The following is a 26,625-nucleotide window of genomic DNA, read 5'->3' as shown; positions in this document are numbered from 1 at the left end:
GTAGTATATTTCAAGTTATATAAGACAAGCATTAAACACTGGCAGATCTAAATGGAGAAACAGATGAGTCTACAATCATAACAGACTTCAACCTCCCTCTCAGTAGGTGGTAGAACTGAGCAGACAAAAAAATTAAAAATATAGACCATCTTGCTAATAAACAAATTTGACCCAATATATTTATATAATTTATTTAATAAACAAATCTGAGGCAGTATAATATATATAATATATGTATATATTTATATTTAATTTACATTAAATTGTGACAGAATTCTCATTTTTTTAAATACTTATTTTGAGAGAGAGAAGGAGACCGGGGGAGAGGCATAGAGAGAGGGGGGGGAGAGAGAGAGAGAGAGAGAGAGAGAGAGAGAGAGAGAGAGAGAATCCCAAGCAGGCTCTACACTGTCAGCGCAGAACCCAATGCAGGGCTTAAGCTCACAAACTGTGAGATCATGACCTGAGCCAAAATCAAGAGGCAGACACTTAACCAACTGAGCCACCCAGGCGCCCCAGAATTCTCATTTTAAAAAATGCATGGGGACCAGGCACCTGGTTGGCTTAGTTGGTATAGAATGAGACTCTTGGTCTCAGGTTCATGAGTTTCAGCCCCACATTGGGATGGAGCCTACTTAAAATAAATTTTTAAAAAATGCATATGGATCATTTACCATGTTGGTCATAAGCTGAGTTATAAATTAAGCCTCAATTAAAATTTAAAATATTGAAATAATTTAGAGCATATTTTCCAAACATAATTGAATTAAGTTAAAAAAAAAATAAAGATCAGGGGCACCTGGGTGGCTCAGTTGGTCAAGTGTCCATTTAACTCTTTGGTTTCAGCTCAGGTCATAATCTCATAGTTTGTGGGTCAAGCGCCACATCAGGCACTGCATTGATGGTGTAGAGCCCGCCTGGGATTCTATCTCTCTTTGCCCTCTCTCTGTCTCTCTCTTTCTCTCTCTCTCTCTCTCTCTCTCTCTCTCTCTCTCTCAGTATAAACTAAAAAAACAAACAAACAAACAAAAGAATAGATGGAAAATCCTCAGCTATTTTGGTGACATTAAACAGTACACCTTTACATAACCCATGCGTCAGTGAAGAAAGCCCAAGCAAAATTAGAAAATGTTTTGAAATGAATGATAACAAAGCATATCAAATCTTGTGGGATGCAGCTAAAGCAGTGCTTGAGGGAAGTTTATAGCCCTTAAATGGATATATTAGTTAAATAAAAAAGACTGAAAATCAATGATCTATGTTTCTATCTCAAAAACAGAAAAAAAGAAAAGAACAAGTTAAAACTACAGTGAGATATTTCTTGCCATGACATTGGCAGAAATCCAGAAGTTTGATAGACTCAGTGAGACTGTGGGGAAATTGGTATGGCCATGCATACATTGCTGGTGGAAATGTAAAATGGAATAACCTTTATGGAGAGACAAATTGTATCTAGCAAAATTATACATTCATTTACCTATGTAGCCAGCTTTTGGGAATCTTTTCTAAAAGTACACTGGCAAAAAAAATGTATACAAAAATGCCTATGATAAGGCTCTTGATTATAGCCTGATTTGTAATAGCAGACTGGCAACAACCCAAATGTCCAGCAGGAGACTGAATGAATAAAAAGTCCTCTGTGGATGTTTATTGGGTGTGAACATCCACACAATGGAGTCTTCTACAGCTGTCAAAAATAATGAAGACAATTTCTTTCTTTCTTTCTTTTCTTTCTTTCTTTCTTTCTTTCTTTCGAGGAAGAGAGAGCACGTGTATGCATGCAAAGCAGGAAGGGGCAGAGGGAGAGAGAATCTTAAGTAGGCTCCACACTCAGCATGGAGTCCAGTGTGGGGCTCGATCTCACAACTGTGAGATTATGACCTGCGCCAAAATCAAGAGTCAGATGCTTAACTGACTGAGGCTCCAAGGTGCCCCAAAGACAATTTCTGTTAAATCTCTGTGAAATAATCTCCAGGATATAGGCAGTGAAAAAGAAAAAAAAGTGGAAAAAATCATATCTTCAATTACTATTTTGCTTTTTAAATAATGGTGAGGTGGGGGATGTATGCAGATATTTTAAAATGGAAGAGTAACTTTTAAAAATACTTTTCAATGGTTTTCCATAGAAGGAAGGTGGAAATAGGATAAGAAAGACTGAGCATGAAGCTAGATTTCCTTGAATCTACATTGTCTTTTCAATATGACTTTGGAAACAAATATTTTGTATAATTACAGAACAGATTTTAATAAGGCAATTCCTAATTAAAAGTAAAATTAAGTGAGCCCAACTATGTATTCAATTGGTAGTATAACCACATCAAGAGAAACTATCCCAAGTGACTTTAAAAGACCCATTATTTGACTACCTCCCTAATGGGATTTACCCTAAACACAAAAGAAAACCTTATTCCGTTTTCAGTAATACATTTGTTAATAATATTGATATTGTCCTGAGATTGTAGGTGTATGCAATGCAAGATAAATGAGTAGTTTTGTTGATGTTGAGAACTGGAGCTTGGGTTTGGGGGAAGGACATAAAAGTGTGAACATCTGTAGTCATGTTAAGTAAACATCTGTAGTCGTGAATTAGAAATACTAGCAAGACTTTTTTGTATATTTGCACATTTTCTAACTTTATTTGCTGAAAAGACTAATATCATTGAGTAACCCAGTAGTAGTAAGCACACTTTGTACCTACATATTGATCTTTAGATACCATTTTCTACTAAAAGGAACCAGAATTCCTTGGAGAAATGGCTTCTACCAAGTCAGGGAAAGCAAAGAAGCTCCCATAGTCAACAAAGGTTGTGTCTGAAGAACTCAGAACCAGCTGGAATGTGTATCTCCTGTTAGCCAAAGATGGAACGCAGCACTTTGAGCAGCAAAAATCAACAAAGCAACTGCAGTAGATAAGACACATCACGTTTATTAAGCTATATCTAAACTCCTGAATTCACCAGGAGGATTTTGTCTTAGACGATGCATGGGAACAGCTTGTTTTTGTAAAGTAAAAAGAAAGTAATAAGCATATTTCCTTCCCTTCTAAGTGAACTATACTTTGGGGTAAATGATTAATTGATGAGAAAAGGTCTTTTTATAGGAATATTCTAACTAGTAAACCAGAGTTGATAAAATTAGAATATTACAGTTTTGCTGCTCCTAGTTAATTTATGGCAGTGAACATCACTGGCTACTCAATTCACAGATAGACGGTATGTGGGTAGCATTGGAAGTTCATGTTACCACCTGTGAAATGTTTTGCCCCCATTCCCTCCCCAGTAACTCAAATCTGAATCCAGTCAAGCCTCTAACTGCCAACTACTGGGAAATACAGAAGACAAAGGAGCATGTTAAATGGGTCCTTGAGGATACAATCAGCAGAGTCCAGTCAGTGGGAAACTACAGGATAAATAACCCTACTTCTTCTTCAAAAATTTTAAAAATTAGATGAAGATGAACCCTAGAGATCAAAAGAGATTTAACGAACACATTAACCAGTTGCACCATATGGACTTTATTTAGATTGTGATTCAAACTATAAAAGCAAAACGCACTTTTGTAAGACAACCAGGGGAAATAGGAGTACAAGCTGCATGCTGATGATCTTAAAAAATAATTTTCAGTATTTTAGGTGAACTTTATTAATCTTATATTTTAAACGTGGTTTTTAAGAGGTACACACTGGAAAATTTACTGATGAAGTTATATGAAGTCAGGGATTTCCTTCGAATTAATATGGATGAGGGTTTAGATGAAATAAAGAGTGGCCGTGAGTTGATAAGCGTTGAAGCTGGCTGATAGACGAGTGCATGGAAGTTCTACATTGTATTTTATTTGAAATTTTTCATTATAAAACATTTAGGGGCACCTGGGTGGCTTAGTCAGTAAGCGTCCACCTTCAGGTCAGGTCACGATCTCGGGGTTCATGAGTTTTGAACCCCATGTCAGGCTCCACACTTACGGTGCAGCGTCCCCTTGGTATTCCTTCTCTCCTCTCTCTGTCCCTCCCCTGCTTGTGCTTCTTTCTCTCTCAAAATAAATGAATAAACCTTAAAAAAAAAAAACTTTTAAGAATGTTATCTCATAATGGGAGCAAACATTGTATCAGAAATGAGTTTGTATAAGTTGAAAAAAAAAAAACCCTAAACTAAAAATATACTTATTTAGGTCAAATACTCAAGTGAGTGAATTAGATACCATTAAATAACCAGTGAATTGCAAGCTTTGTGTAAAAAATTACCTAAAATATTACAGAGACAGGAAGATGAGTGAATCAGCAGATTCAGGAAATAATGCTGTATTCCAAGCTGGCTAAATAAAAGACATCCATGCACAGCTACATTATATATAGTAAAACAGCAAAGGCAAAGATCATCTTAAAAAAATGTATTTCAGTCAGGGTACTATGAGGAAACTGGAAACAACATTAGGTATTTCAGAAGAGCCAATTTAATTTAGAGAATTGATTACGTTTTTGTGGAAGGGTGAAAAAGAAAAAAGGAAACACCTCCTGGGGTAAGCCAGAGATACCAACTGCTGGGCCTGGCTCCCAGGCAGGCAGTGAGGTTTTCCAAAATCTAGGAGTTCACAGGAATTCTGGCAAGTGGAGCTTCTGCTTCTGAAGAGGGAGCACAGCCCGACTGTGAAAGGGTGTAGTGAGGCTGGGTCTTCAAGTGCAAAGTGCTGCTGCTGCTAAAATGACACTGATGGGAGCAACACGCAAACAGGAAGAAAAAAGTCCTTTCTCCCTCTTGCCTGCCAATTTCCCAGTGTGCACATCTGCAGAACCTAACAAGCTTCTAGCAAAGGAGAGATATGGTTTGCAGAGTTCCAGTCACAGTACCACAAAGCAGGCTAAAAAATTTGGCATTTACATCTGATCACCTCATATGTATCACAGCATGCGTGCATGAATTTATTCATTCAAAAAATATGTAGTAAAGTTCCACTGTGTGCCAAATACTTTTTAAGTGCTTGGGATACATAAGTGAAGAACAATTTAGACAGAGATATCTGCCATACAGAGGAATGGTGTTTCAAATGACAGCCTGTCATAGCAACATTCTAAGCCAGATGATAGGTTTTTTTTTTAAGTTTGTGTATTTATTTTGAGAGAGAAAGAGTGTGAGGGAGAGGGGCAGACAGAGAGGAAGAGGGAATCCCAAGTAGACTCTACACCACCAGCAAAGAGCCTGACACAGGGCTTGAACTCACAAGCCGTGAGATCATGACCTGAGCCAAAATCAAGAGTCAGATACTGAACCGACTGAGCCACCCAGGCGCCCCCAGATGATAGTTTTGAAAGGATACTGTGCCCCCCCTAGAATTGTGTGCCTTACAGTGATAGAATAAGAAAGGTATTTCAAAATAAAAAACTGGTAATAGTTTACTACCAAGAGTCCTACCTCAGGGAACTTCTCTGTATGAAAGCCAAAGAAGGATTGTCTCAGGCAAGATTTGCTAAGCAAATAAAATGATGTAGGCATGCAAACCCAGACAGACTCTGTCTGTAGAAAAGGATAATTTGTGGGATTTTAAGAGAAATGACTAAACTAAAATACTGGACAAAACAGAACATACATTTGAAGGTGGAGTAACCAGAGTCAAGGTGTTCAAAGGCTCTCTTAATGTTGAGGAGTGAGTTAATATATTGCTTGGACTTTAAGTTAAATAGAGTGAAGATTTATGGTTAACTATTAAAAAGAATGCACAAATCCCAAACCTGTGAGGATACAATTATGAAGGTAGAAAGGGGAGGACCAAAAAAAAAAAAAAAAACTTATGCAAGAAATGACAAAATGGAGGAGAAAAGGCGCAATAAGGAATCAGAACAAGAGCAACAAAAAATTGATAAGAACCAATAGAATCCAAGAAGTAAACAATCTTAAAATCTGTAATGGAAGTCACAATAATGTCAAATTGGAAATTTTTAAAGGAGCTACATGTTTTAATAAGAGCCATACCTAAAACATAAATGTTGGAAGAAATGGGAAAATATATACCAGATACATACTAATCAAAAGTGAGTAGATACATTAATTACCTGAAAAAAACATATTTCAAAACAAAAAATTATTAGGGGCAGAGGAAATGACTATGTAATGATAAAAGATTTAGTTCACCAGAAAGATAATAGCAATTCTAAACTTAGCATACCCAATAACCTCAAAATACATAAAGCAAAAAAAGATTGCTCTACTGAAAGAAATTGACAAATCCCAGCATAAATACCTTTCTCCACTATTGATGAGCCCATCAGTGTCAGAATCTATATTCATGAAGTGTGTTAATCTGTGGTTTTCTTTGCTTGTAATACTTTGTTTAATTTTGTTCTTAGGTTAATAATGACTTTGTATAATGAATTGGGAAGTGCTCCCTTCACCTCATTTTTCCAGAACAGTTTATAGAGAAGTGCTATTATTTCTTCCTTAAATATTTGATAGAATTCAGCAGTGAAACCATCTTGGCCAGGATTATTTGTGAGAGATTTCTAACAAATTCAACCTCTTTAGTAAAAGTATTCAATTATCTCTTGAGTGAGTTTTATTAGTTGTGTCCTTAAAGAAATTTTTCCACTTCATCTAAGTTGAATTTATGGGCATATAGATGTTCGTAATATTTTTTTCTCAATTTCTTAGTATCTATGGGATCTGTAGTAACATACTACTCTTAATTCTGATATTGGTACTTAGTGTCTTTTCCCTTTTTTTTTTTCCTGATCAGACTGACTAGAAATTTATCAATTTTATTGATCTTCTCAAAGAACCAAGAACTCAAGGTTTTGGAGCCATTGATTTTTCTCTGTTGTTTTTTATTTTCTCTTTCATTGATGTCTGTTCTGTATTATTTCCTGTCTTCTGCTTGCTTAGGATTTAATTTGCTGGGGTTTTTTTAGTTTCTTGATGTGGAAGCTTAGGTTATTGGTTTGAGCCCTTGCTTTTCTAATGTAGGTGTCTGCTTTAGCTGCACATCACAAATTTTGTCATATTTCATTTTCATTCAGTTTTACATAGTTTATAATTTTCCTCCTAATTTCTTCTCTGATCTGTAAGTTAGTATGTTCTTTGGGTTTCCAACTATTGGGCATTTTCCAGATCTCTTTCTTTAATTGATTTCTAATTTAATCCCATTGCAGTAAATGAACATAGTTTGTGTGACTTAAATTCTTTTTAACTTATTCAGACTTGTATGACCCAGAATATGATCTCTTGGTAAATGTTCCATGTGCATCAGAAAAGAATACTACTGTTAGAGTATGCTAGAAATGTCATTTAGGTCAAGTTGTTTGATAATATTGTTTGTGTCTTCTTTATCTTTACTGATCTTTTTGTGTAATTCTTCTATCAGTTTTTGAGAAGCATGTTGAAATCTACAACTATAATTCTGAATTTGTCTTCTCTCAGTTTTTTATTCTTGCATTTTCAAGTTCTTTTTTTTTTAAGTTTTTATTTAAATTCCAGCTAGTTAACTTATAAGATAGTATTAGTTTCAGGTGTACAACGTAGTGATTCAACACTTGCATGCATCACCTAGAGCTCATTGCAACAAGTGCCCTCCTTAATACTCAACACCTATTTTCCCCATCTTCCCACCCACCTCCCCTCTGGTAACCATCACTTTGTCTCTATAGTTCAGAGTCTATTTCTTGATTTGCTTCTCTCCCTCTTTTCTTTTCCCTTTGCTCTTTTGTTTTGTTTCTGAAATTCCACATACGATTGAAATTATATGGTATTTGTCTTTCTCTTTCTTATTTTGCTTAGCACAGTATACTCTAGCTCCATCCTTTTTGTTGCACTCTAACATTTATTTATTATTGTGAAAGCAGAACTGCACAGAGTGTTTACATGACTCACTATATGCTATCAGAATCAGCTGTTGATTTATCGACCTTGTAGAACCGAGGTCTCATTGTTATTCAACATAGTAGTAGAAGTCCTAACCTCAGTAATCAGACAACACAAAGAAATAAAAGACATCCAAATCAGCAAGGAAGAAGTCAAACTTGCACTCTTTGCAAATGACATGATACTCTCAATGGAAAACCCAAAAGATCCACCAAAAAACCTGCTAGAACTGATCCGTGAATTCAGCAAAGTTGCAGGATATAAAAATCAATGTACAGAAGTCAGTTGCATTTCTATCAACCAATAATGAAACATCAGAAAGAGAAATCAAGGAATTGATCCTATTTACAAGTGCACCAAAAACCATAAAATACCTATGAATAAACCTAACCAAAGAGGTGAAAAATCTATACACTGAAAAAGTATGGGAAGCTTATTAGAAATTGAATAAGACACAAAAAGTGGAAAAATATTCCATGCTCATGGATTGGAAGAACAAATGCTTTTAAAATAGTGATACTACCCAAAGCAATCTACATATTCAGTGCAATCTCTATCAAAATAACACCAGCATTCTTCACAGAGCTAGAACAAACAATCCTAAACTTTGTATGGAACCAGCATAAGACCCTGAATAGCCAAAGCAATCCTGAAAAAGCAAACTAAAGCTGGAGGCATCACAGTTTCAGACTTTAAGCTGTATTACTAAGCTGTAATCATCAATACAGTATGGTACTGGCACTAAAAACAGGCACATAGATCAGTGGAACAGAATAGAGAACCCAGTAATGGACCCACAAACATATGGCCAACTAATTTTTGACAGAGCAAGAAAGAATATACAATGGAAAAAAGACCGTCTCTTCAGCAAATGATGTTGGGAAAACTGGACAGTGACATGCAGAAGAATGAACCTGGATCACTGTCTTGCACCACACACAAAAATAAACTCAAAATGGATGAAAGACCTAAACACAATACAGGAAGCCATCAAAATCCTAGAGGTGAAAGCAGGCAAAAACCTCTTTGACTTCAACTGCAGCAACTTCTTACTCAACATGTCTCTGTAGGCAAGGGAAACAAAAGCAAAAATGAACTAATGGGACCTCATCAAGATAAATAAAACTTCTGCACGGCAAAGGAAACAATCAGCAGAACTAAAAGGCAACTTATGGAATGGGAGAATATATTTGCAAATGACATATCAGATAAAGGGTTAGTATCCAAAATCTATAAAGAACTTCTCAAACTCAACACCCAAAAAAATAATCCAGTGAAGAAACGGGCAAAAGACATGAATAGATACTTTTCCAAAGAAGACATCCAGATGGCTAACAGACACATGAAAAAGTGCTCAACTTCACTCATCATCAGGAAAATACAAATCAAAACTTCACTGAGATACCACCTCACATCTATCAGAATGACTAACAACTCAGGCAGCAATGACAGATGTTGGTGAGGATGTGAAGAAAGAGGATCTCTTTTGCACTGCTGGTGGGAATGCAAACTGGTACAGCCACTCTGGAAAACAGTATGGAGGTTCCTCAAAAAAGTAAAAATAGAACTACCCTACGACCCAGCAATTGGACTACTAAGTATTTATCCAAGGGACACAGGTGTGCTGTTTCGAAGGGGCACGTGCACCCCAGTGTTTACAGCAGCACTATCAATAGTAGCCAAAGTATGGAAAGAGCCCAAATGTCCATTGATGGATGAATGGATAAAGAAGATGTGGTATATATATACAATAGAGTATTACTTGGCAATCAAGAAGAATGAAATCCTGTCATTTGCAACAATGTGGATGGAACTAGAGTGTATTATGCTAAGCAAAATTAGTGAGAGAAAGACAAATATCATGACTTCCCTCATATGTGGAATTTAAGATGCAAAACAGATGAACATAAGGGAAGGGAAGCAAAAATAATATAAAAACAGGGAGGGGGACAAAACATAAGAGACTTAAAATATAGAGAACAAACTGAGGGTAGCTGGAAGGGTTGCAGGTCGGGGGAAGGGCTAAACAGGCAAGGGGCATTAAGAAGAACACTTGTTGGGATGAGCATGGGGTATTCTATGTAGGAGATGAATCACTGGATTCTACTCCTGAAATCATTATTGCGCTATATGCTAACTAGGACGTAAATTAAAAAATAATAATAAAAATAAATTTAAAAATTTTTGAAAAGTACCAAGTTCTCAAAATATGCTATCTTACCCATAGTAAGGTCTTACCCATATCTTACTATATAAGAAATACACTGTTTTACCCTCAGTACTAAGCTATAAGCGTCCTATGTTTTTACTAAAACATCCAACTTAGACTTCTTCTGATTTAAGCTGTGTGTGTGTGTGTGTGTGTGTGTGTGTGTGTGTGTGTGTGTGTGTGTATCAATGGCTATTTGGTATCCATGGTATGCTTTTTTTTTTTAATTTATATATATGTATTTTTAAGTTTTTATTTAAATGCAAGTTAACATGTAGGGTAATAATGATTTCAGGAGTAGAATTTAGTGATTATGTAAGTATTTTTAAGTTCTATTATTAGGTGCATAAATCAATGAAATAGAAATCAACAGTCCAAAAGTTGTTTCTTTGAAGCACTGTTCGGGCGAAATTAATCAAGAAAAAATAAAGCATAAATAACCAAGATTGAGGTAAAAGGGAAGCATAGCAACAGCTAAAAAGATAAGACAGTGATACAATTACCAATTTTATGCCAACAAATTTGAAAACAATTGTAAAGAAGACAAATTTCTAGAAAAATGTAATTACCCAAATTGATTTGGGTATTATAACTCAAATGAAAGCAGTGTCTTTAAAAAATCTTCCCACAAAGAACACAGCAAGGTCTATTGATTTTATATGTGAATTCTACCAAACTTTTGAGAATTACACTCTCTCAATATAAACAGACTCTTCTGGACAGCAGAAAAGGGAACAATTTCCCAATTCCTTGAGATGAGACTACTGTAACCTTGAAAGCAAAACTAGGCAAAGACATTATGCAAAAGAAAAGTAATACACTAAGGTCACTTATAAACATAGGTATCAAAACCATAAGCCAAATATTAACAGACTAAATCCAATTGCGTATGTTTTTCTTTAACAAGGTGCACCTTGATCAAGTTGGGTTTACCCCAGAAATACAAAACTGGTCTAACTTTAGGCAAACCTTGTATTTCATCAACCAAATTAAAGAATTATGAAATTATTTCAATAGATTGCATTTCTGCAATACCATCCATGATGTAAAGCTAATGCAAATTAAGAATAGACCAGGACTTCCTTAATCTGATGAGAAGAATCAACAAAATATCTACAGCAAAGATGAATCTTAATGGGGGAAATATTTAAAATAATTCTTTGAAAAGAGAAAAGAGAATGCCACCATCACCACTGTTTTTTCAAACTTGTATCAAAAGTCCTAGTGGGGCACCTGGATGGCTTAGTCAGTTAAACATCTGACTTCAGCTCAGGTCCTGATCCCGCGGTTCGTGAGTTCAAGCCCTACATCCAGCTCTGTGCTGACAGCTCAGATCCTGAAGCCTGCTTCAAATTATATATCTCCCTCTCTCTCGCTCTCAAAAATAAATAAACATTAAAAAAATTTAAAAAGTCCTAGCAAGTACAGTAAATCAAGAAAAAGAAATTAATGGCATAAATATTAGGAAGAAAAAACCCAAAATCTTATTGAGAAATGATGTGATTATCTACATAGCAAACCCAGAAGAAGCTACAGACAAATTTTTAGAACTAACAGCATTTTTGGGATGCCTGGGTGGCTCAGTTGGTTAAGTCTCCAACTTTGGCTCAGGTCATGATCTCGCGGTTTGTGAGTTCAAGCCCCGCATCAGGCTCTGTGCTGACAGCTGTGCCTGTGTCTTGCCCCTCCCATGCTCATGCTCTGTCTCTCTCTGTCTCTCAATAATAAATAAGCATTAAAAAAATTTTTTTAAAGAAATAACAGCATTTTTGTCAAGATGGCTGCCTATAAAGTCGATTAAAAAACTGCATTTCTATATAGCAGCACAAAGTATTAGAAAACATAATTTTCAGAATGTATTTCCATTGTTACAAAAATATAAACCTCCCAGTAGTAAATCTAACAAAAATTTGTATGCCTTGTCTGCACAAAGTGATAAAACTTTATTGAAAGGCATTTTAAAAGACCTAAATAAGCAGAGAGATATATAATGTTCATGGATAAGACAACACACATCATAAACATGTCACTTTTCCCCAGTTTGATTTATAGAGTCAATGCTGTTATAATCAAAATAACAAGCTTTTTTTTTTATGACACTTGAAAAGCAGACCTTTATATTTATATGGAAGGGTAAAGGAATAGACATGACACTCAAAAAAATTAGGGTGTGAGAATTGCCTCACCTTTATGAAAAATTATAAAGCAAGACCTAATGCCATGTGCTCAAGGATAAACAGAAATAATGACCAGGAGGAACTAAATAGAAAGCCCAGAAGTCGACTCTGACATACATGGGACCGTGGAGGATCAATAGGGAGAGAGGGGGTTTTGCAGGAAGCTGTGCTGGGCAGTGCTGAGCTAATTCCATCCTCACCTCATCACTTAACAAAGGAATCCCATGAGTATCAAGGACAGAACTTTAAAATTTAGAGTAAAATGGGGCACCTGAGGGGCGCCTGAGTGGCTCAGTCAGTTGGGCATCCGACTTCGGCTCAGGTCATGATCTCACGGTTTGTGGGTTCGATCCCCATGTTGGGCTCTGTGCTGACACCTCGGAGCCTGGAGCCTGCTTTAGATTCTGTCTCCCTCACTCTCTGCCCCTCCCCCACTTGTGCTCTGTCAAAAATAAATAAACATTAAAAAAAAATTTTTTTTAATTAGAGTAAATTGTAGGAGGTGATCTTTCTGGCCTTGGAATATAAGATGATTTCTTAAGATATAAAAGCACAAACTAGAAGAGAAAATATGAATAAGTTCAACTATTTTTAAAGTTTACATTTTTGTAAATTGAAGACATTTTTTTTTAATTTTTTTATAAAAATTTTTTTTCAACGTTTATTTATTTTTGGGACAGAGAGAGACAGAGCATGAACGGGGGAGGGGCAGAGAGAGAGGGAGACACAGAATCGGAAACAGGCTCCAGGCTCTGAGCCATCAGCCCAGAGCCTGACGCGGGGCTCGAACTCACGGACCGCGAGATCGTGACCAGGCTGAAGGCGGACGCTTAACCGACTGCGCCACCCAGGCGCCCCTGAAGACATTTTTTAAATTAGAAGACAGAGAGAAAAAATGTATAACATATTCAACCTACAAGGACTGATATGCAGAACATATAAATAAATTGATGAGAAAGATAAATAATAAAATGGAAAGATATATAAAAGATATTAGCAGACATTTCACTGAAAAAAAGATGTGTACGGCCAATAAACACCAAGAAACAATTTTTAGTCTCACTAATGATCAGTAAATGCAAACTAAGACCACAGTAAGATGCTATTTTACCCCCACTGATGATACCAAGAATTAGAAAGGATATAAAGCAAGAAGCACTCTTAAACATTGCTGATGGGATTATAGATCGTATAACACCTTTAGGGAACACTTTCACATTCTCATGTTATGTTGGACATTTGCATATCTTGTGAACCAACAATCCTACTCCTGGATATCTACTCTACACTGGAGAAATTCTGCACTTTTATTTGCAACAGGAAACGTAAAAACAGGAAGTAACTCAGAGCCCTCATCTACAGAAAATGGATAAATACATTCCAGTATATTCACCTAGTGGACATTTAACCATGCAGCAAAGCTGTTGAATGAGCTACAAGCTATACACAACATGGATGAATTTTAGAAATAGTGTTGAGTAGAAACTTCAAGTCCCAGAAGACTCCTTACAGTATTATACCACTGTTATAATGCACAGGAAGAAGCACACTAAGTATTAAATATTGTTGAAGCGTGTGTGTGTGTGTGAGTGATGGGACAGTGTTTAAAACAGCAATGGAATAACAGACCCAGCATTTAGGATAGTGTGTGCCTCTGAAGAAAAGGCAAGAGGATGGAATAGGGAAGGCACACACAGGTAGATGCAAGTTCATTCTTCACTAGGGTGGTAGCTTCTGGGATATTCGTTATTTTATGCTTTATAGCATAAGTATATATTTTTATATGATTACTATGTATACATGTAATTATATAAGTATGTTCTTTTGTATGTGTGAAATATTGGCATTAAAGAAAGATCATTTTAGTTTTAAAAAAAGAATCCTTTCGAGGAGCCAGTCAACAGGATCAAATCACTGCGGGGAGAATAAATCAGGCAGCTTCAGATTTCTCTGCAGCAGTCATCCAAGCCAAGTAGCAATGGAGGAATGCCAACACATTATTCAAGGAAAGAAGGAGCCATGGTTTTGTATCCAACCAGCTGTCCTTCAGGTATGAAGGCTGCAGACAGAAAGTTTTGAACACATATGATTATATTAACTTGCTAGGGCTACCGTAACAAAGCACCACAGACTGGGTGCCTTAAACAGTTGAAATGTGTTTTCTCACATTCCTGGAGGCCACAGGTCCAGGATCCAGGTGCTGACAGGGTCGGTTTCCTCTGAGGCCTCCCCCCTTGACTTCAGATGGCTAGCCTCTCACCGCCCCTCCACAGGGTCATCCCCCTGTGCACACGACCCTGATGTATCTCTTCCTCTTCTACAAATCCTTCATAGAAACCCAGTGGTGTTGGATTAAGGCCTCACACTGACGGCCTCATTTTAACTTAATTACCTCCTTAAAGACCTTCTGTCCAAATACAGTTATATTTTGAGGTACGAAAGGTTGAGATTTCAACATGAATTTTGGTGGAGCACGATTCAGCCCATAACAAAAATTGCAAAGAATATTGTTCCCATCAACAGTATTGGGCTGAACCTCAGCCAACCACAAGATGATTGGGGAAGCCACACAAAAGTAATGTCAATGATCAATGAATATATTTAACTGCAGAACCAATTGGAAAACAAAAGTGGGAAATGGAGTGATAGAACAGAATATAAATACTATATGCCCTGACAATGAAGAATGATAAAATTACCAAAAAATTAGACTGGAAGAAAGAAAGAAAGTAGAAAGCAGGGTAAGTTTTCTGATTGCTTCATCTGTATTGGCTGAGAGTCCATCCATCAAAAGGAAAATCCAAAATGAGACCTAAATTAAGTACTGAAATTTTGTGTATGGTAGAGGTAGCATCTTGGTGTGGGAGGAGGGATGAAGTATTCATTAAATATTATTGGGACAACTTAGTAGCCATCTGGAAAAAAATAAAATTGGAGCCATATCTTTTCTTTAACACCAAGTTAAATTTCAAATGGATCAAAGATTTAAATGTGAAAAATAAGGGGCACCTGGGTAGCTCAGTCGGTTAAGCATCTGACTTTGGCTCAGGCCATGATCTCAGGGTTTGTGAGTATAAGCCCTGGGTCAGGCTCTTTGCTGACGGCTCAGAGCCTGGAGCCTGCTCAGATTCTGTCTCCCTCTCTCTGCCCCTCCCCTGCTCACTCGCTCTCTCTCTGTCTCTGTCTCAAAAATAAATAAACATTAAAAAAAATTTTAATGTGAAAAATAAAACTATAAAAGTTCTGGGGAAAAAAACATGGTAAAATTTATTGATAATCTGAGGCCTTCTCAGCAACAACTGAAAATCCAGAGACCATCCAAATTAATAAGCTGAGCTACGCAGAAATCAAAATCTATATCACAAAAAGCACCATAGGTCCAAAAGTGGACTTCAGAAAACTGAGAGAATGTATCTGTAATTCATATCATAGGCAGGGAACTAATTTCTCTAATAAATAAAGAGCTTTTTCAAATAGAGAAGATAAAGACCTCTTAACAAAATATAAGAGCAGCTACTTCACAGAAAGGAAATACAAAGGGCTGTCAAACATGAAAGGATGGTCAGTTCCATTCATAAGAAGGGAAATGCAGATTTAAACCCCATTCTTTACCTCTCAAAGAGTCCAAGAGTTTAATAACAGACTGTGGTGAGGCTATAACAAAACAGGGACACATGTATTTCTGGTGAGGAATTGTTACAGTCCTATGGAGGGCAGTGTGATGGTATCTATCAAAATGACATGTGTATTCCCTTGTCCACATCTGGAAATGTATCCTACAAATTCACGGGCACAAATGCAAAACTATACCTAAGGTTATTTTTTCAGTGATGTTTGTAATAGTAAAAAATTGGGGGAGAGAGGAGTATTCATTCATAAGGATCTAGTTAAATAAATAATGGAACATCCATACAATGAATAATAATGCAGCTGATAATAAAAGAACGAGGAGGCTTTCCATACACTGATGTGGCAAGAACTCCAAGGTGTATTGTTTAGTGAAGAAAACAAAGTGCAAGTGAATGTTACCTTTTATATAAGTAATACGTGACCTCATATGAAAAGATGGGAGTATCAGCCTGTATTCGTATTTGCTTATATAAAGCGTAAAGAAACCCTGGAAAGTTACATAGGAAACTAAAAATACTGTTTACTTGTATACAATAGAGACAAGAATGGGAAGGAGACTTTTCACTGTATAACTTTGCATACCTTCTGGTCTTTGAAACATGTAAATGAGTTACCTGTTCAAAAACTTAAGTAAATTTAATTCCAAAAGATCATGGGCATGAAACATAGTTCTGCTATTTAATAGTTGAGCGGATTGGGACAAGACAATCTCTTTGAGTCATAGTTTTCTTATCTATAAAAGGCTGTAATATCAGTATCAAGCCCGTAGGATTGCTGTTAGGGTTACTGAGGATGCACATGTGTGGCTGCCTCCAGCACCTAGTAAGTACTCAGTGGTCATGAATGCATGTTACTGTTCTGAGTCTTGGTGGTAAATTCGTATGTTTAAGAGACGCCAGCTTCAACTGACCATTCTTTTGTAGAACCAGACATCCTGGGTCCTTTCCAGCATGGCAGCCCTCTACTGGAGAGTAAAAGGCCAAGGAAAGAAGGCAATTGACTGCCTCCGCCAGGCCCTCCACTATGCTCCACACCAGATGAAGGTGAGTGGGACTCAGAAGGTGTGAATTTCTGTCTCTTGGTCCTTTCCATTGTTTATTCTGAGGTTTCAACTAGCCGTCCTCATTCTTAGCCAGTAAGAAAGTGGCAAAATAGCATAGGCTGGAAGAACCTATGACCCCACTTATGCTACCACAAGCCTGGACGTTATACCCACCGCCATGCCTTCCTGCCTCAGCAAATGGGAACTTGGGGGAAGGTCTTCAGGATCACTGGAAGGTGTTTCTTTCTATTCAGAGCCACCTGGCATAAAACATACTGGCCTAGGCAGCCTGTCACCCTGCAAGTCGTTCTGGGTTTAGCTCATCCCCAGAGGCCTGGAAGCCTGTTACACTTGTTTTGCTTAGACTGCTGACTTAAGCTTGCTTCCAGACACAGAAACTGAACCAGTTTCCATCTCTTCTTATATATCGGCCAGTTCCTGGTCTTCATCTGACTTCACCTTTTCCACAAAAACGAAAACTTCAAAAAGCCCTGCTAACTCAGTGTAACATCAGTCTTTTCAAAAATGCCAGTTGTAGTTATGATGACTGAGAATGTTCAGCTTTTTAATTTTTTTTCAACGTTTTTTATTTATTTTTGGGACAGAGAGAGACAGAGCATGAACGGGGGAGGGGCAGAGAGAGAGGGAGACACAGAATCGGAAACAGGCTCCAGGCTCCGAGCCATCAGCCCAGAGCCTGACGCGGGGCTCGAACTCACGGACCGCGAGATCGTGACCTGGCTGAAGTCGGACGCTTAACCGACTGCGCCACCCAGGCGCCCCGCGAATGTTCAGCTTTTTAACAGCACATTTGTGTCCACATGTGCTGAGTTCTGCATTAATCTCCACATCTCCTACTTCCTGATGACATGGCTCATGTCTTCATGAGTGGTGGAAGGAGCTCACCTTTCCTTTTAGGCACTGTTGAGTTCCAAATGCAGCTGGGCCCCTTGCTAGCTTTGTGACCTTGGGCAGGTTATGAGACCTCTGTGGCCTCACGTAATGCCCTGCACTCTGCGAGTGTCCAGTAAGGACAGAGGGGTTCTCCCTTCCTGTGTCTTCTGTATCTCCTATAGAACTCCAGACTGTGTGATTCAGGTGGTAATTGCTTGGGTAACACATTTAAAGGACATAAATATTTGTGATGATAAAAATGTCGCTACTTATTCAGCCTATCATCCTGTGCTCTGTACTGCTAGACAGCAGCAAGGGCCAACACTCTAGGTCAGGGGTCAAAGAATGTTTTCTGTAAAGGACCACATGCTAAGAAATTTAGGCTGTGTAGGTCAGACAGCCTCTGTTCTTGCCACTCGGTTCTGCCATGGTAGCATAAAACAGCCACAGAAATACGTAAAAGAATGGGAATGGTTACATTACAGTAAAACCTTACAAAAACAGGCAGCCAGCTAGATTTGGCCTGTAGGCCAAAGTTCACCAGCCCCTGCTTCAAGCAGATGATGCTGTGGACCTTGCAGAAGGCACTTTGACTCTGTGACAGCATGACTCAGAGTGTGTGGTCTATGGTCAGGTGTCAGTCCATGAGCCGTTTATTACCAATCTGCAACAAGATGGGAGCCTATACCGGAACGTAAACCACCAACTTCACTAAGCAGATTGTTTACTCAGTTGACATTTCTGCTTCGTGTTTTGAGGCTAGACTTTCCTAATGAAAGAAGTAATGCATTGGTTTATATTCTCTCGCAATCGCCTCATCTATCACAGGCCAGTAGCAAATAGAAGACCAGCAGGTTCAGTTGCATTACTCAGTCATTGACCAGGAAAAACCTACTGCATTATTTATGAACAACTAAGAATGAAAGCTCAAAAACCAGTATCTTTCCCTTCTCGCCATTCTCCTTCTGTTCCCAGGATGTGCCCCTGATTAGCCTGGCTAATATCTTGCACAATGCCAAGCTCTGGAACGACGCTGTCATAGTAGCCACCATGGCAGTAGAGATCGCGCCGCACTTTGCTGTGAACCACTTCACGCTGGGCAACGTCTACGTGGCAATGGTGAGATTGGTAGTGGGGCCAGAGCACACCCTCTCTCTGCCCCTCTCTCCCGGGCACACCTTTGATTGCAAAACTTTCTTGACTATCAGTGTCCTCCAGTTTCCTGTACATTTTGTGTCTGAAATTGCTAGGTCCACCAAAGGTATATTTTATGGCTAAAGGGTTTGTGCATTAAAAAGACAGTACATAGGGGCACCTGGGTGGCTCAGTCGGTTGAGCATACGACTTCAGCTCAGGTCATGATCTCACGGTCCATGGGTTCGAGCCCCGCGTCGGGCTCTGTGCTGACAGCTCAGAGCCTGGAGCCTACTTCGGATTCTGTCTCCCTCTCTCTCTGCCCCTCCCCTGCTCATGCTCTGTCTCTCTCTGTCTCAAAAATAAATAAAAACATTTGAAAAATTAAAAAAAAAATACAGTACAAAAGGGGCCCCCAGGTGGCTCAGTCAGCTAAGCCTTTGACTCTTTGATTTCGGCTCAGGTCATGGATCTCATGGTTCATGAGTTCAAGCCCCTCATCAGGCTCTATACTGACAGCATGGAACTTGCTTGGGATTCTAGGTCTCCCTCTCTGTCTGCCCCTCCCCTGTTCTCTCTCCCTCTCTCTCCCTCTCCCTCTCTCTCTCTCTCTCTCTCTCTCTCTCTCTCTCTCAAAATAAATAGATAAGCATTTTTAAAAATAAGATAAAAATATAGTACATGAAACTCACCTAAGTATTTGCACTGTGTAGCTCCTCCGCATGAATTTAACACTAACAATGGTGTCAGAGTTACCTACAGTTTTCTGGAGCCAGAAAAACTTACCTAATGCTCACATGGACATAAACACTCATATTCTCTTGCCTTCAGGTTGGGCTAGGTACCTGTCATTGCACTCATGATGCCCTGTGCATGTTTTTCTTGCCACATTTTCACCTTGTTTTATAATCTTTTTTAAGTGTCCGTCTCTCCCCCTAGACGAGGAGCTCTTTGGAGAAGAGACTCCTCTTCATCTTTCCGTTCCTAGCACTTCACAGTGTTTGGCACATACCAGGTCTCTTCAAATGTTTAATGAATGCTGGAGTGCCACTGGTTACATGGGATCCCATTTACAGAGAAAATACCAAAGCCATCATCCGGAACCCTTGTTCTGGTCAGAAACAAGGACCAATTTCAGAACTTAAAATCCCAGGGGTCCTCTAGAAGCTGCCATAGCTGAATTTAACATTAGGATCATGCCTTGCACTTGCATCTAAAGCTGGGTGTCTCACATGGGGCAACACCCAAGGTATTCTCAGTAAAGGCTAATAGAATAAGCAGCTTAAAGCTCTAAGTTTTATGTGTCATCCTTGACTGGAAAGGCGGCAAGTATAATTTGGCCAGGTAGGTATTGCTGAATGTGCAGATTTCCCTCTCTGCTTCTTAAAAATCAAAGTATCTATTTTTGTCCCCAGTAAATGTGAAATTTGCTACTATGAATGAGAAATTCTGCCTCTCACTTGCCTAGGAGGCGTCATTCAACCAGTTGGTTTGGGCTCTTCTTTGAGAGTGTTGGTCTACGTAAAAGATTAATGCCTTCAAAATGGCCGTGATCATTTCCAAACAATGTTTGTATTTTTAAACACTAGAGAGAACAAAAAAGCTGTTTGAAAATCTACAATACCTGACTTTGAGATACCTGACTTTACTTCCATCTCTCTAGCTGTAGTAAAAAAACTTCAGGCAGATGCATAAGGAGCATTTGCCAGGCATAGTTCTAGAAGTTTCTGTGAGGATTAAATGGAGGGATTTTGTAAAGCACCCAGCACAGGGCCCGGCACAGGGCAGGTACTCAGGAATGATGGCTCTCACTGTTACCTCCAGGATGCCTCCCAGTGTTGGGTCAGACTTTTGTAAAGGTGATCTCCCCTTCCATTTTGGCTCTTGGGCTCTGCCTTCATTTTCTTTGTGATATTGTACCTTGGGGGTGGAGGTAGTTGTTTCCTTCCAGACCTCGGAGTTTTCCTCAGAGATGTAGACCTATTGAGAAATACAGCAGGATTGCGACTGGCACAGAGGCGCTTCTCGAGAAGAAACCAGTGATGACACATATTTAGCTGGGTATCCCTCTCACGTCTGTCCCTTTGCCTCTCACAGGAAGAGTTTGAAAAAGCACTGGTGTGGTATGAATCGACACTGAAGCTGCAGCCTGAGTTTGTTCCGGCCAAGAACCGAATCCAGACTATCCAGTGTCACTTAATGCTGAAGAAGGGACGGCGCTCTCCCTAATGCATCCCTCCTCTCTCTCTTTCTCTCTTTCTCTCTCTCTCCCTTCATGCTCTTAAAAAAAAAAAAAAATAAGAAAAGAAACCAATCATTGTCAGTATCTACTTTTAATGATGTGTGTGAGAATAACTGAGTAAGACTTAAAACAGGACTTTTACATATGTGGGAATTGGTTTTGTTTTGTTTTTAAGTTCCTTCTTTCCCCCAGCCAACCTCCGCAACACAGATTTCTCAAAAGGAAAATGCAGCCGAAAGATACCGTGTAAATACTGAGCCAAGACGTTTCTGGAGCTGCGCTCTGTCTCCAAAACCTCGATGCCTTTAGGGCTTTCTTCAGTGGTCCAGCCAGCCTCCTCCTCTCTCTCGGGCGGAGGATGAAACCGCGTTGCACATTCTCTGCTTCCTGTCGTAGCCTCTGTTGTCAGTGGAAACGCAAAAGCCCATCTGGTGCCAGTGAGAAGCAACGTTGTGCGCTCTCCCCATTAGATCCATGCTGTCCTCGGTCGTGTCCGTTCCATGCTGCTATGTTACAAACTCTCAGAGGTAGTTTGCAGGGGAGGAAGGGGAAATGATTTTTAAAACAAAATATTTACAACAACAGAAACTCTTAGGATCACCTGACCTTTGTGATGTTATTTATGTTGGGGAGGGAGGGGGGCTGAGAAGGGGAAATCAGCCGTGTACACCATCTATATCATTTGTACTTTACTTACAAATCACAAGGAAACCAATAAGTTGAAATCCTATATAACAGGTTTATATATATAGAATATGTATATTTGAAGCCCTCTACAGACCGAGTCTATGTTTTACTAATTCTTTGTTCACTGTGTTACCCGCCTTGGAATAAGGTGTGAGTGTGTGCTCCCTCTCTCTGAGGCCTTCAGACTTAGCTCCTCAGGAGAGAGCGACGCACCAAGGTTGAGTATTTCCGTACAGTGCTCTTCCCTCTGGTCCCAGGAGAGTCAGAAACTCCAGACATTTTGGAATCTTCAAGGGCACATACTGAGAACAAAAATAAAAGTTGTTTATGAGCAAAATAGGTCTGTAGCGTGTTTTTTCTTCAAAACCAGACTAACGTGGACAGCTCTGAAGCCAATGATAACTCTGGATCTGATCCTCTCAAGTCCTGGGTCATCTTTATCTTTCTTTCCACAACAGCAAGGTGAGGAGAGAGATAATCCATCGCTAGATTGTATGGCTGATGAACTTATCAGCGTGATACATTTGACCGGCAAAGATGCACAATCAGCAAGTGTTCAGAGTTGGGTATATAATTGACCTTCCCGGGAAAGGAAGAATAATCTAAGTCACAAAGTCACATCCCCTCAGGGTGAGCACTGATCCTGAAGTTCATCCATGTAAGCGTCATGGAGAACCTTGGTGAGGGTCATGTCGTGGGCGGGCACACACTACGCAGCCAGTGAACATTAGCTCTTCTTGTTGGCAGAGGTCTTCAGGCCTGCCACCAAATCTTTTCCCAGTTCTAGAAATAAATGATTTTTCCTTCACGTTAAAGAGTTTTGTTCCATTTCTGGACCCTGATCCAAAAGCTTGGTGGCTGCTTGGGGAGCCTGGGGCCTCAGTTGGTTAAGTGTATGACTCTTGGTTTTGGCTCAGGTCATGATCTCACCGTTCATGAGTTCGAGCCCCATGTCAGGCTCTGTGCTGACAGCATGGAGCCTGTTTAGGATTCTCTCCTCTCTCTGCCCCTCCCCCACTCACTCGTTCTCTGAAATAAACAAACTTTAAAAAAAAAAAAAAAAAACTGCTTCCAACAGTGATTCCTAGCTGGAAGGTGAGGAGCTTGAGAGTATTTAATAGAAATGCCACCCGAAGAAATTTTGATCTTTCTGTTTTTCACTCCGGTGGGTTTCTTCGATTCTGTCTTCCAATCCACTAACTCGTCAGCTGTGTCTAGTCTACTGTTTACCCATTGAGATTTTTATTGCAATGATATTTTTCACTCTTAGGATTTCTGGGTGGCTCTTTTTATCATATCTGCTTGCTCATGTTTCATGATCTCTCCTTGTTTGGTGGATGCTAGTCTTTGTTTTAACGACTTGAACATTTTCAGTATTCTTTTCAAATCGCACAATGATTTCTTGTTCATCAGGAATGAATTCTGTTTGTTGGGCATGTGGACTGGTGACCCCATAATGCTTGAATTCCCTGGTCCTCAGTGTTTACATCTCTGCTCCCCTCTGTGTTCTTTCCCATCCTTAGTGATCTCATCCAGTTACATGGTTTCGGATTCTGTCTCCGTGCTTATGACTTCCACATTCATACCTCAGGCATGGATAGATGCCTATTAGCCCTAAACTCATTTGTCCAACTGTCTACTCCATATTTTCACGTGGTCCAAAACTGAATTCCTTATCCTTCCCAAGGAGTCTTGTCTAACTTTGGTCTTCCCATCTGAGTTTCCTGTTTCCAATTAATCAAGTCAAAACAAACAAACAAACAAAAATCCTAGAGTAATCCTGACACCTGTTAAAACAGAAGTCAGATTGTGTCATTTCTGTCCTTAAAACTAGTGACTTGAAAGGACATATAAAGCCTTACCAAACACACACACACACACACACACACACACACACACTGGCTCACCTCTTGGGCTTTATCTATTATTCTCCCTCTTCCTTTTTTTTTAAATATGAAATTTATCGTCAAATTGGTTTCCATACAACATCCCAACACGTGCCCGCCTCAATACCCACCACCCATACTCCACTCCCTCCCACCCCCCATCAACCCTCAGTTTGTTCTGTTTTTAAGAGTCTCTCATGTTTTGCCTCCCTCCCTCTCTAACCTTTTTTTTTTTTTCCTTCCCCTCCCCATGGTCTTCTGTTAAGTTTCTCAGGATCCACATAAAAGTGAAAACATATGGTATCTTTCTCTGTATGACTTATTTCACTTATTTCACTCTCCAGTTCCATCCACGTTGCTACAAAAGGCCGTATTTCATTCTTTCTCATTGCCATGTAGTATACCATTGTGTACATAAACCACATTTCTTTATCCATTCATCAGTTGATGGACATTTAGGCTCTTCCCATAATTTGGCTATTGTTGAAAGTGCTCCTATAAACATTGGGGTACACGTGCCCCTATGCATCAGTACTCCTGTATCCCTTGGGTAAATTCCTAGCAGTACTATTGCTGGGTCATAGGGTAGATCTATTTTTAATTTTTTGAGGAACCTCCACACTTTTCCAGAGTGGCTGCACCAGTTTGCATTACCACCAACAGTGCAAGAGGGTTCCCATTTCTCCACATCCTCACCAGCATCTATAGTCTCCTGATTTGTTCATTTTAGCCACTCTGACTGGCGTGAGGTGGTATCTGAGTGTGGTTTTGATTTGTATTTCCCTGATGAGGAGTGACGTTGAGCATCTTTTCATGTGCCTGTTGGCCATCTGAATGTCTTCTTTGGAGAAGTGTCTATTCATGTTTTCTGCCCATTACTTCACCGGATTATTTTTGGGGGTGGGGGTGTGGAGTTTGGTGAGTTTTTTATAGATTTTGGATACTAGCCCTTCAAAAACAGACACATAGACCAATGGAATAGAATAGAAATCCCAGAATTAGACCCAGAAAAGTATGGCCAACTAATCTTTGACAAAGCAGGAAAGCATATCCAACGGAAACAAGTCTCTTTAACAAATGGTGCTGGGAGAACTGGACAGCAACATGCAGAAGGATGAAACTAGACCACTTTCTTACACCATTCACACACACACAAAAAAACCTCAAAATGGTTTTGGTTTTACTCAGGTAAAGGACCTGAGTGTGAGATAGGAAACCATCAAAACCCTAGAGGAGAAAGCAGGAAAAAACCTCTCTGACCTCAGCCACTGCAATTTCTTACTTGACACATCCCCAAAGGCAAGGGAATTAAAAGCAAAAATGAACTACTGGGACCTCATGAAGATAAAAAGCTTCTGCACTGCAAAGGGAACAATCAACAACACTAAAAGGCAACCAACGGAATTGGAAAAGATATTTGCAAATGACCTATCGGACAAAGGGCTAGTATCTTCCTCCTTTTCAGCCAAACTAGCCTACTGACTGTGTTTTGAAACTTCCCACCTGCTCCTGCCTCAGGACGTCCGCATTTGCTGTTGGCTTTATCTGAAATGCTCCTCCCCAAAACCCACTTGGCTTACCTCCTCACCACCTCTGTGGGGCTTCCCTGATCATGAGATTTTACATTATGGCACCCGCCATCACAGTGTCCTAACCCCCTTGCCTGTTTACTTCTCTCCATAAAGAATCATCATTGAGTCTACCAGCATATTTATTGTCACTCCCAACCTAAAAGGAAGCTCTAACTGCGAAGTTTTTATCTGTTTTGTACCCTGATGTGCCTCTAGCCCCTGGTACACAGTAGGTATCCAGAGAAAACTGTTGAGTGAATTAATTCATTAGTGGAGCTGGATGCCTCCCTATGAAGGAAGTTTTTGAGGTGGTCTCTCCTGGGATCTCTACAAGGTCAAACATGTTTGTATGTTACTTTCTGTGGGGTTTCTGCACTGTATGGAGAGTGAATTAGGGCCCCACCTTCCCAAAGGCAGGAGACTGAGGGTCCCAATATTTTACCTACTGGACAAAAATGTCTCATCCCTGGCTCCTGGCCTTATGCAGACCCATTTACATCTCTCAGTTGTCCATGAGTCCTGATTCCTGTCCCTGTGTGGAGCCTATGACCACAGTTCCTCAGCCCATAGTGATTCTCAGGCCTTGTGGATTGTTGCAGTGAGTTCCCACACCATTGCTGGCACGTGGTGATTTCTCTTTCTTGACTTTACATTAGCTCAGTATTTAAAATTGTGTGTTGAAGTTGAGAGTAGGGGATTCCAGAGTGTGTGCCCCATGTGCTTTCATGACTGGAAGTTTGGAAAGGCCAGTTCTATACCACATATGACCTTTCCCCCAAGAAATCTGGAACTTCCCCTGGGGATACTGATAAACATGAATTATATTCTTCATAAGGGCTCAAATGGAAAAAGACATTCAGACCCACTAGCTTCAGATCAGAGCATACTCTGACTTTGTCTAGAATTTACCTTCTCCAGAGTTACGCCATGGCCTTCAACCCCAAAATCTCTGCAGGGGCCTATTACAGAAAGCCCAGCTACTCTGAAAATGTCCAGCTCCTTTGGGGAAGTACTCCTTACCATGTGAAAACAAGCTCAGGCCCTTCTGGAAATAAGGCCTGGCCAGACCCTTACCACATTAGCTTCATTAAAATGGCAGATGGGAGCCTGGGGCTTCTCCATTAAGGCATCTCCAAGAGTTTTGAGAATGTGTCCAGAGTCATTCTCAGCAGCCATTTTCTCTATAGTCAGGTAAGGCTAGTGAGGACTAGGGGCCCCAGGGAAAAAGGACCAGGCCAACTTCTGCCCATTACTCTCCAAATCCTGCAGGTGGCAGCTGGACACCAGGCTGAGCTTCTGAGGACCAAAC

The 26,625-nt window shown here is 39.6% G+C and overlaps 1 protein-coding gene across 2 annotated transcripts in view; it reads left to right on the top strand.

The window, feature by feature from the left end:
• Positions 1–22,196, top strand: part of TTC17 (tetratricopeptide repeat domain 17) — a 125,246-nt gene extending 103,050 nt beyond the window's left edge. For both annotated transcript variants that reach the window (XM_027072857.2, XM_027072856.2), the window contains 3 exons: positions 16,784–16,903; positions 18,772–18,915; positions 21,028–22,196. In XM_027072857.2, the coding sequence (XP_026928658.1) occupies positions 16,784–16,903; positions 18,772–18,915; positions 21,028–21,159 (396 nt within the window). In that variant the 3' untranslated portion in view covers positions 21,160–22,196. The remainder of the gene's footprint in view (positions 1–16,783; positions 16,904–18,771; positions 18,916–21,027) is intronic.
• Positions 22,197–26,625: the final 4,429 nt, after the last annotated feature.

This window comes from Acinonyx jubatus, chromosome D1 (genome assembly GCF_027475565.1).
Source record: "Acinonyx jubatus isolate Ajub_Pintada_27869175 chromosome D1, VMU_Ajub_asm_v1.0, whole genome shotgun sequence".
NCBI classification, from domain to species: domain Eukaryota; kingdom Metazoa; phylum Chordata; class Mammalia; order Carnivora; family Felidae; genus Acinonyx; species Acinonyx jubatus.
The sequence above is the reverse complement of the archived record's forward strand: the minus strand, read 5'-3'. Positions and strand labels throughout refer to the sequence as shown.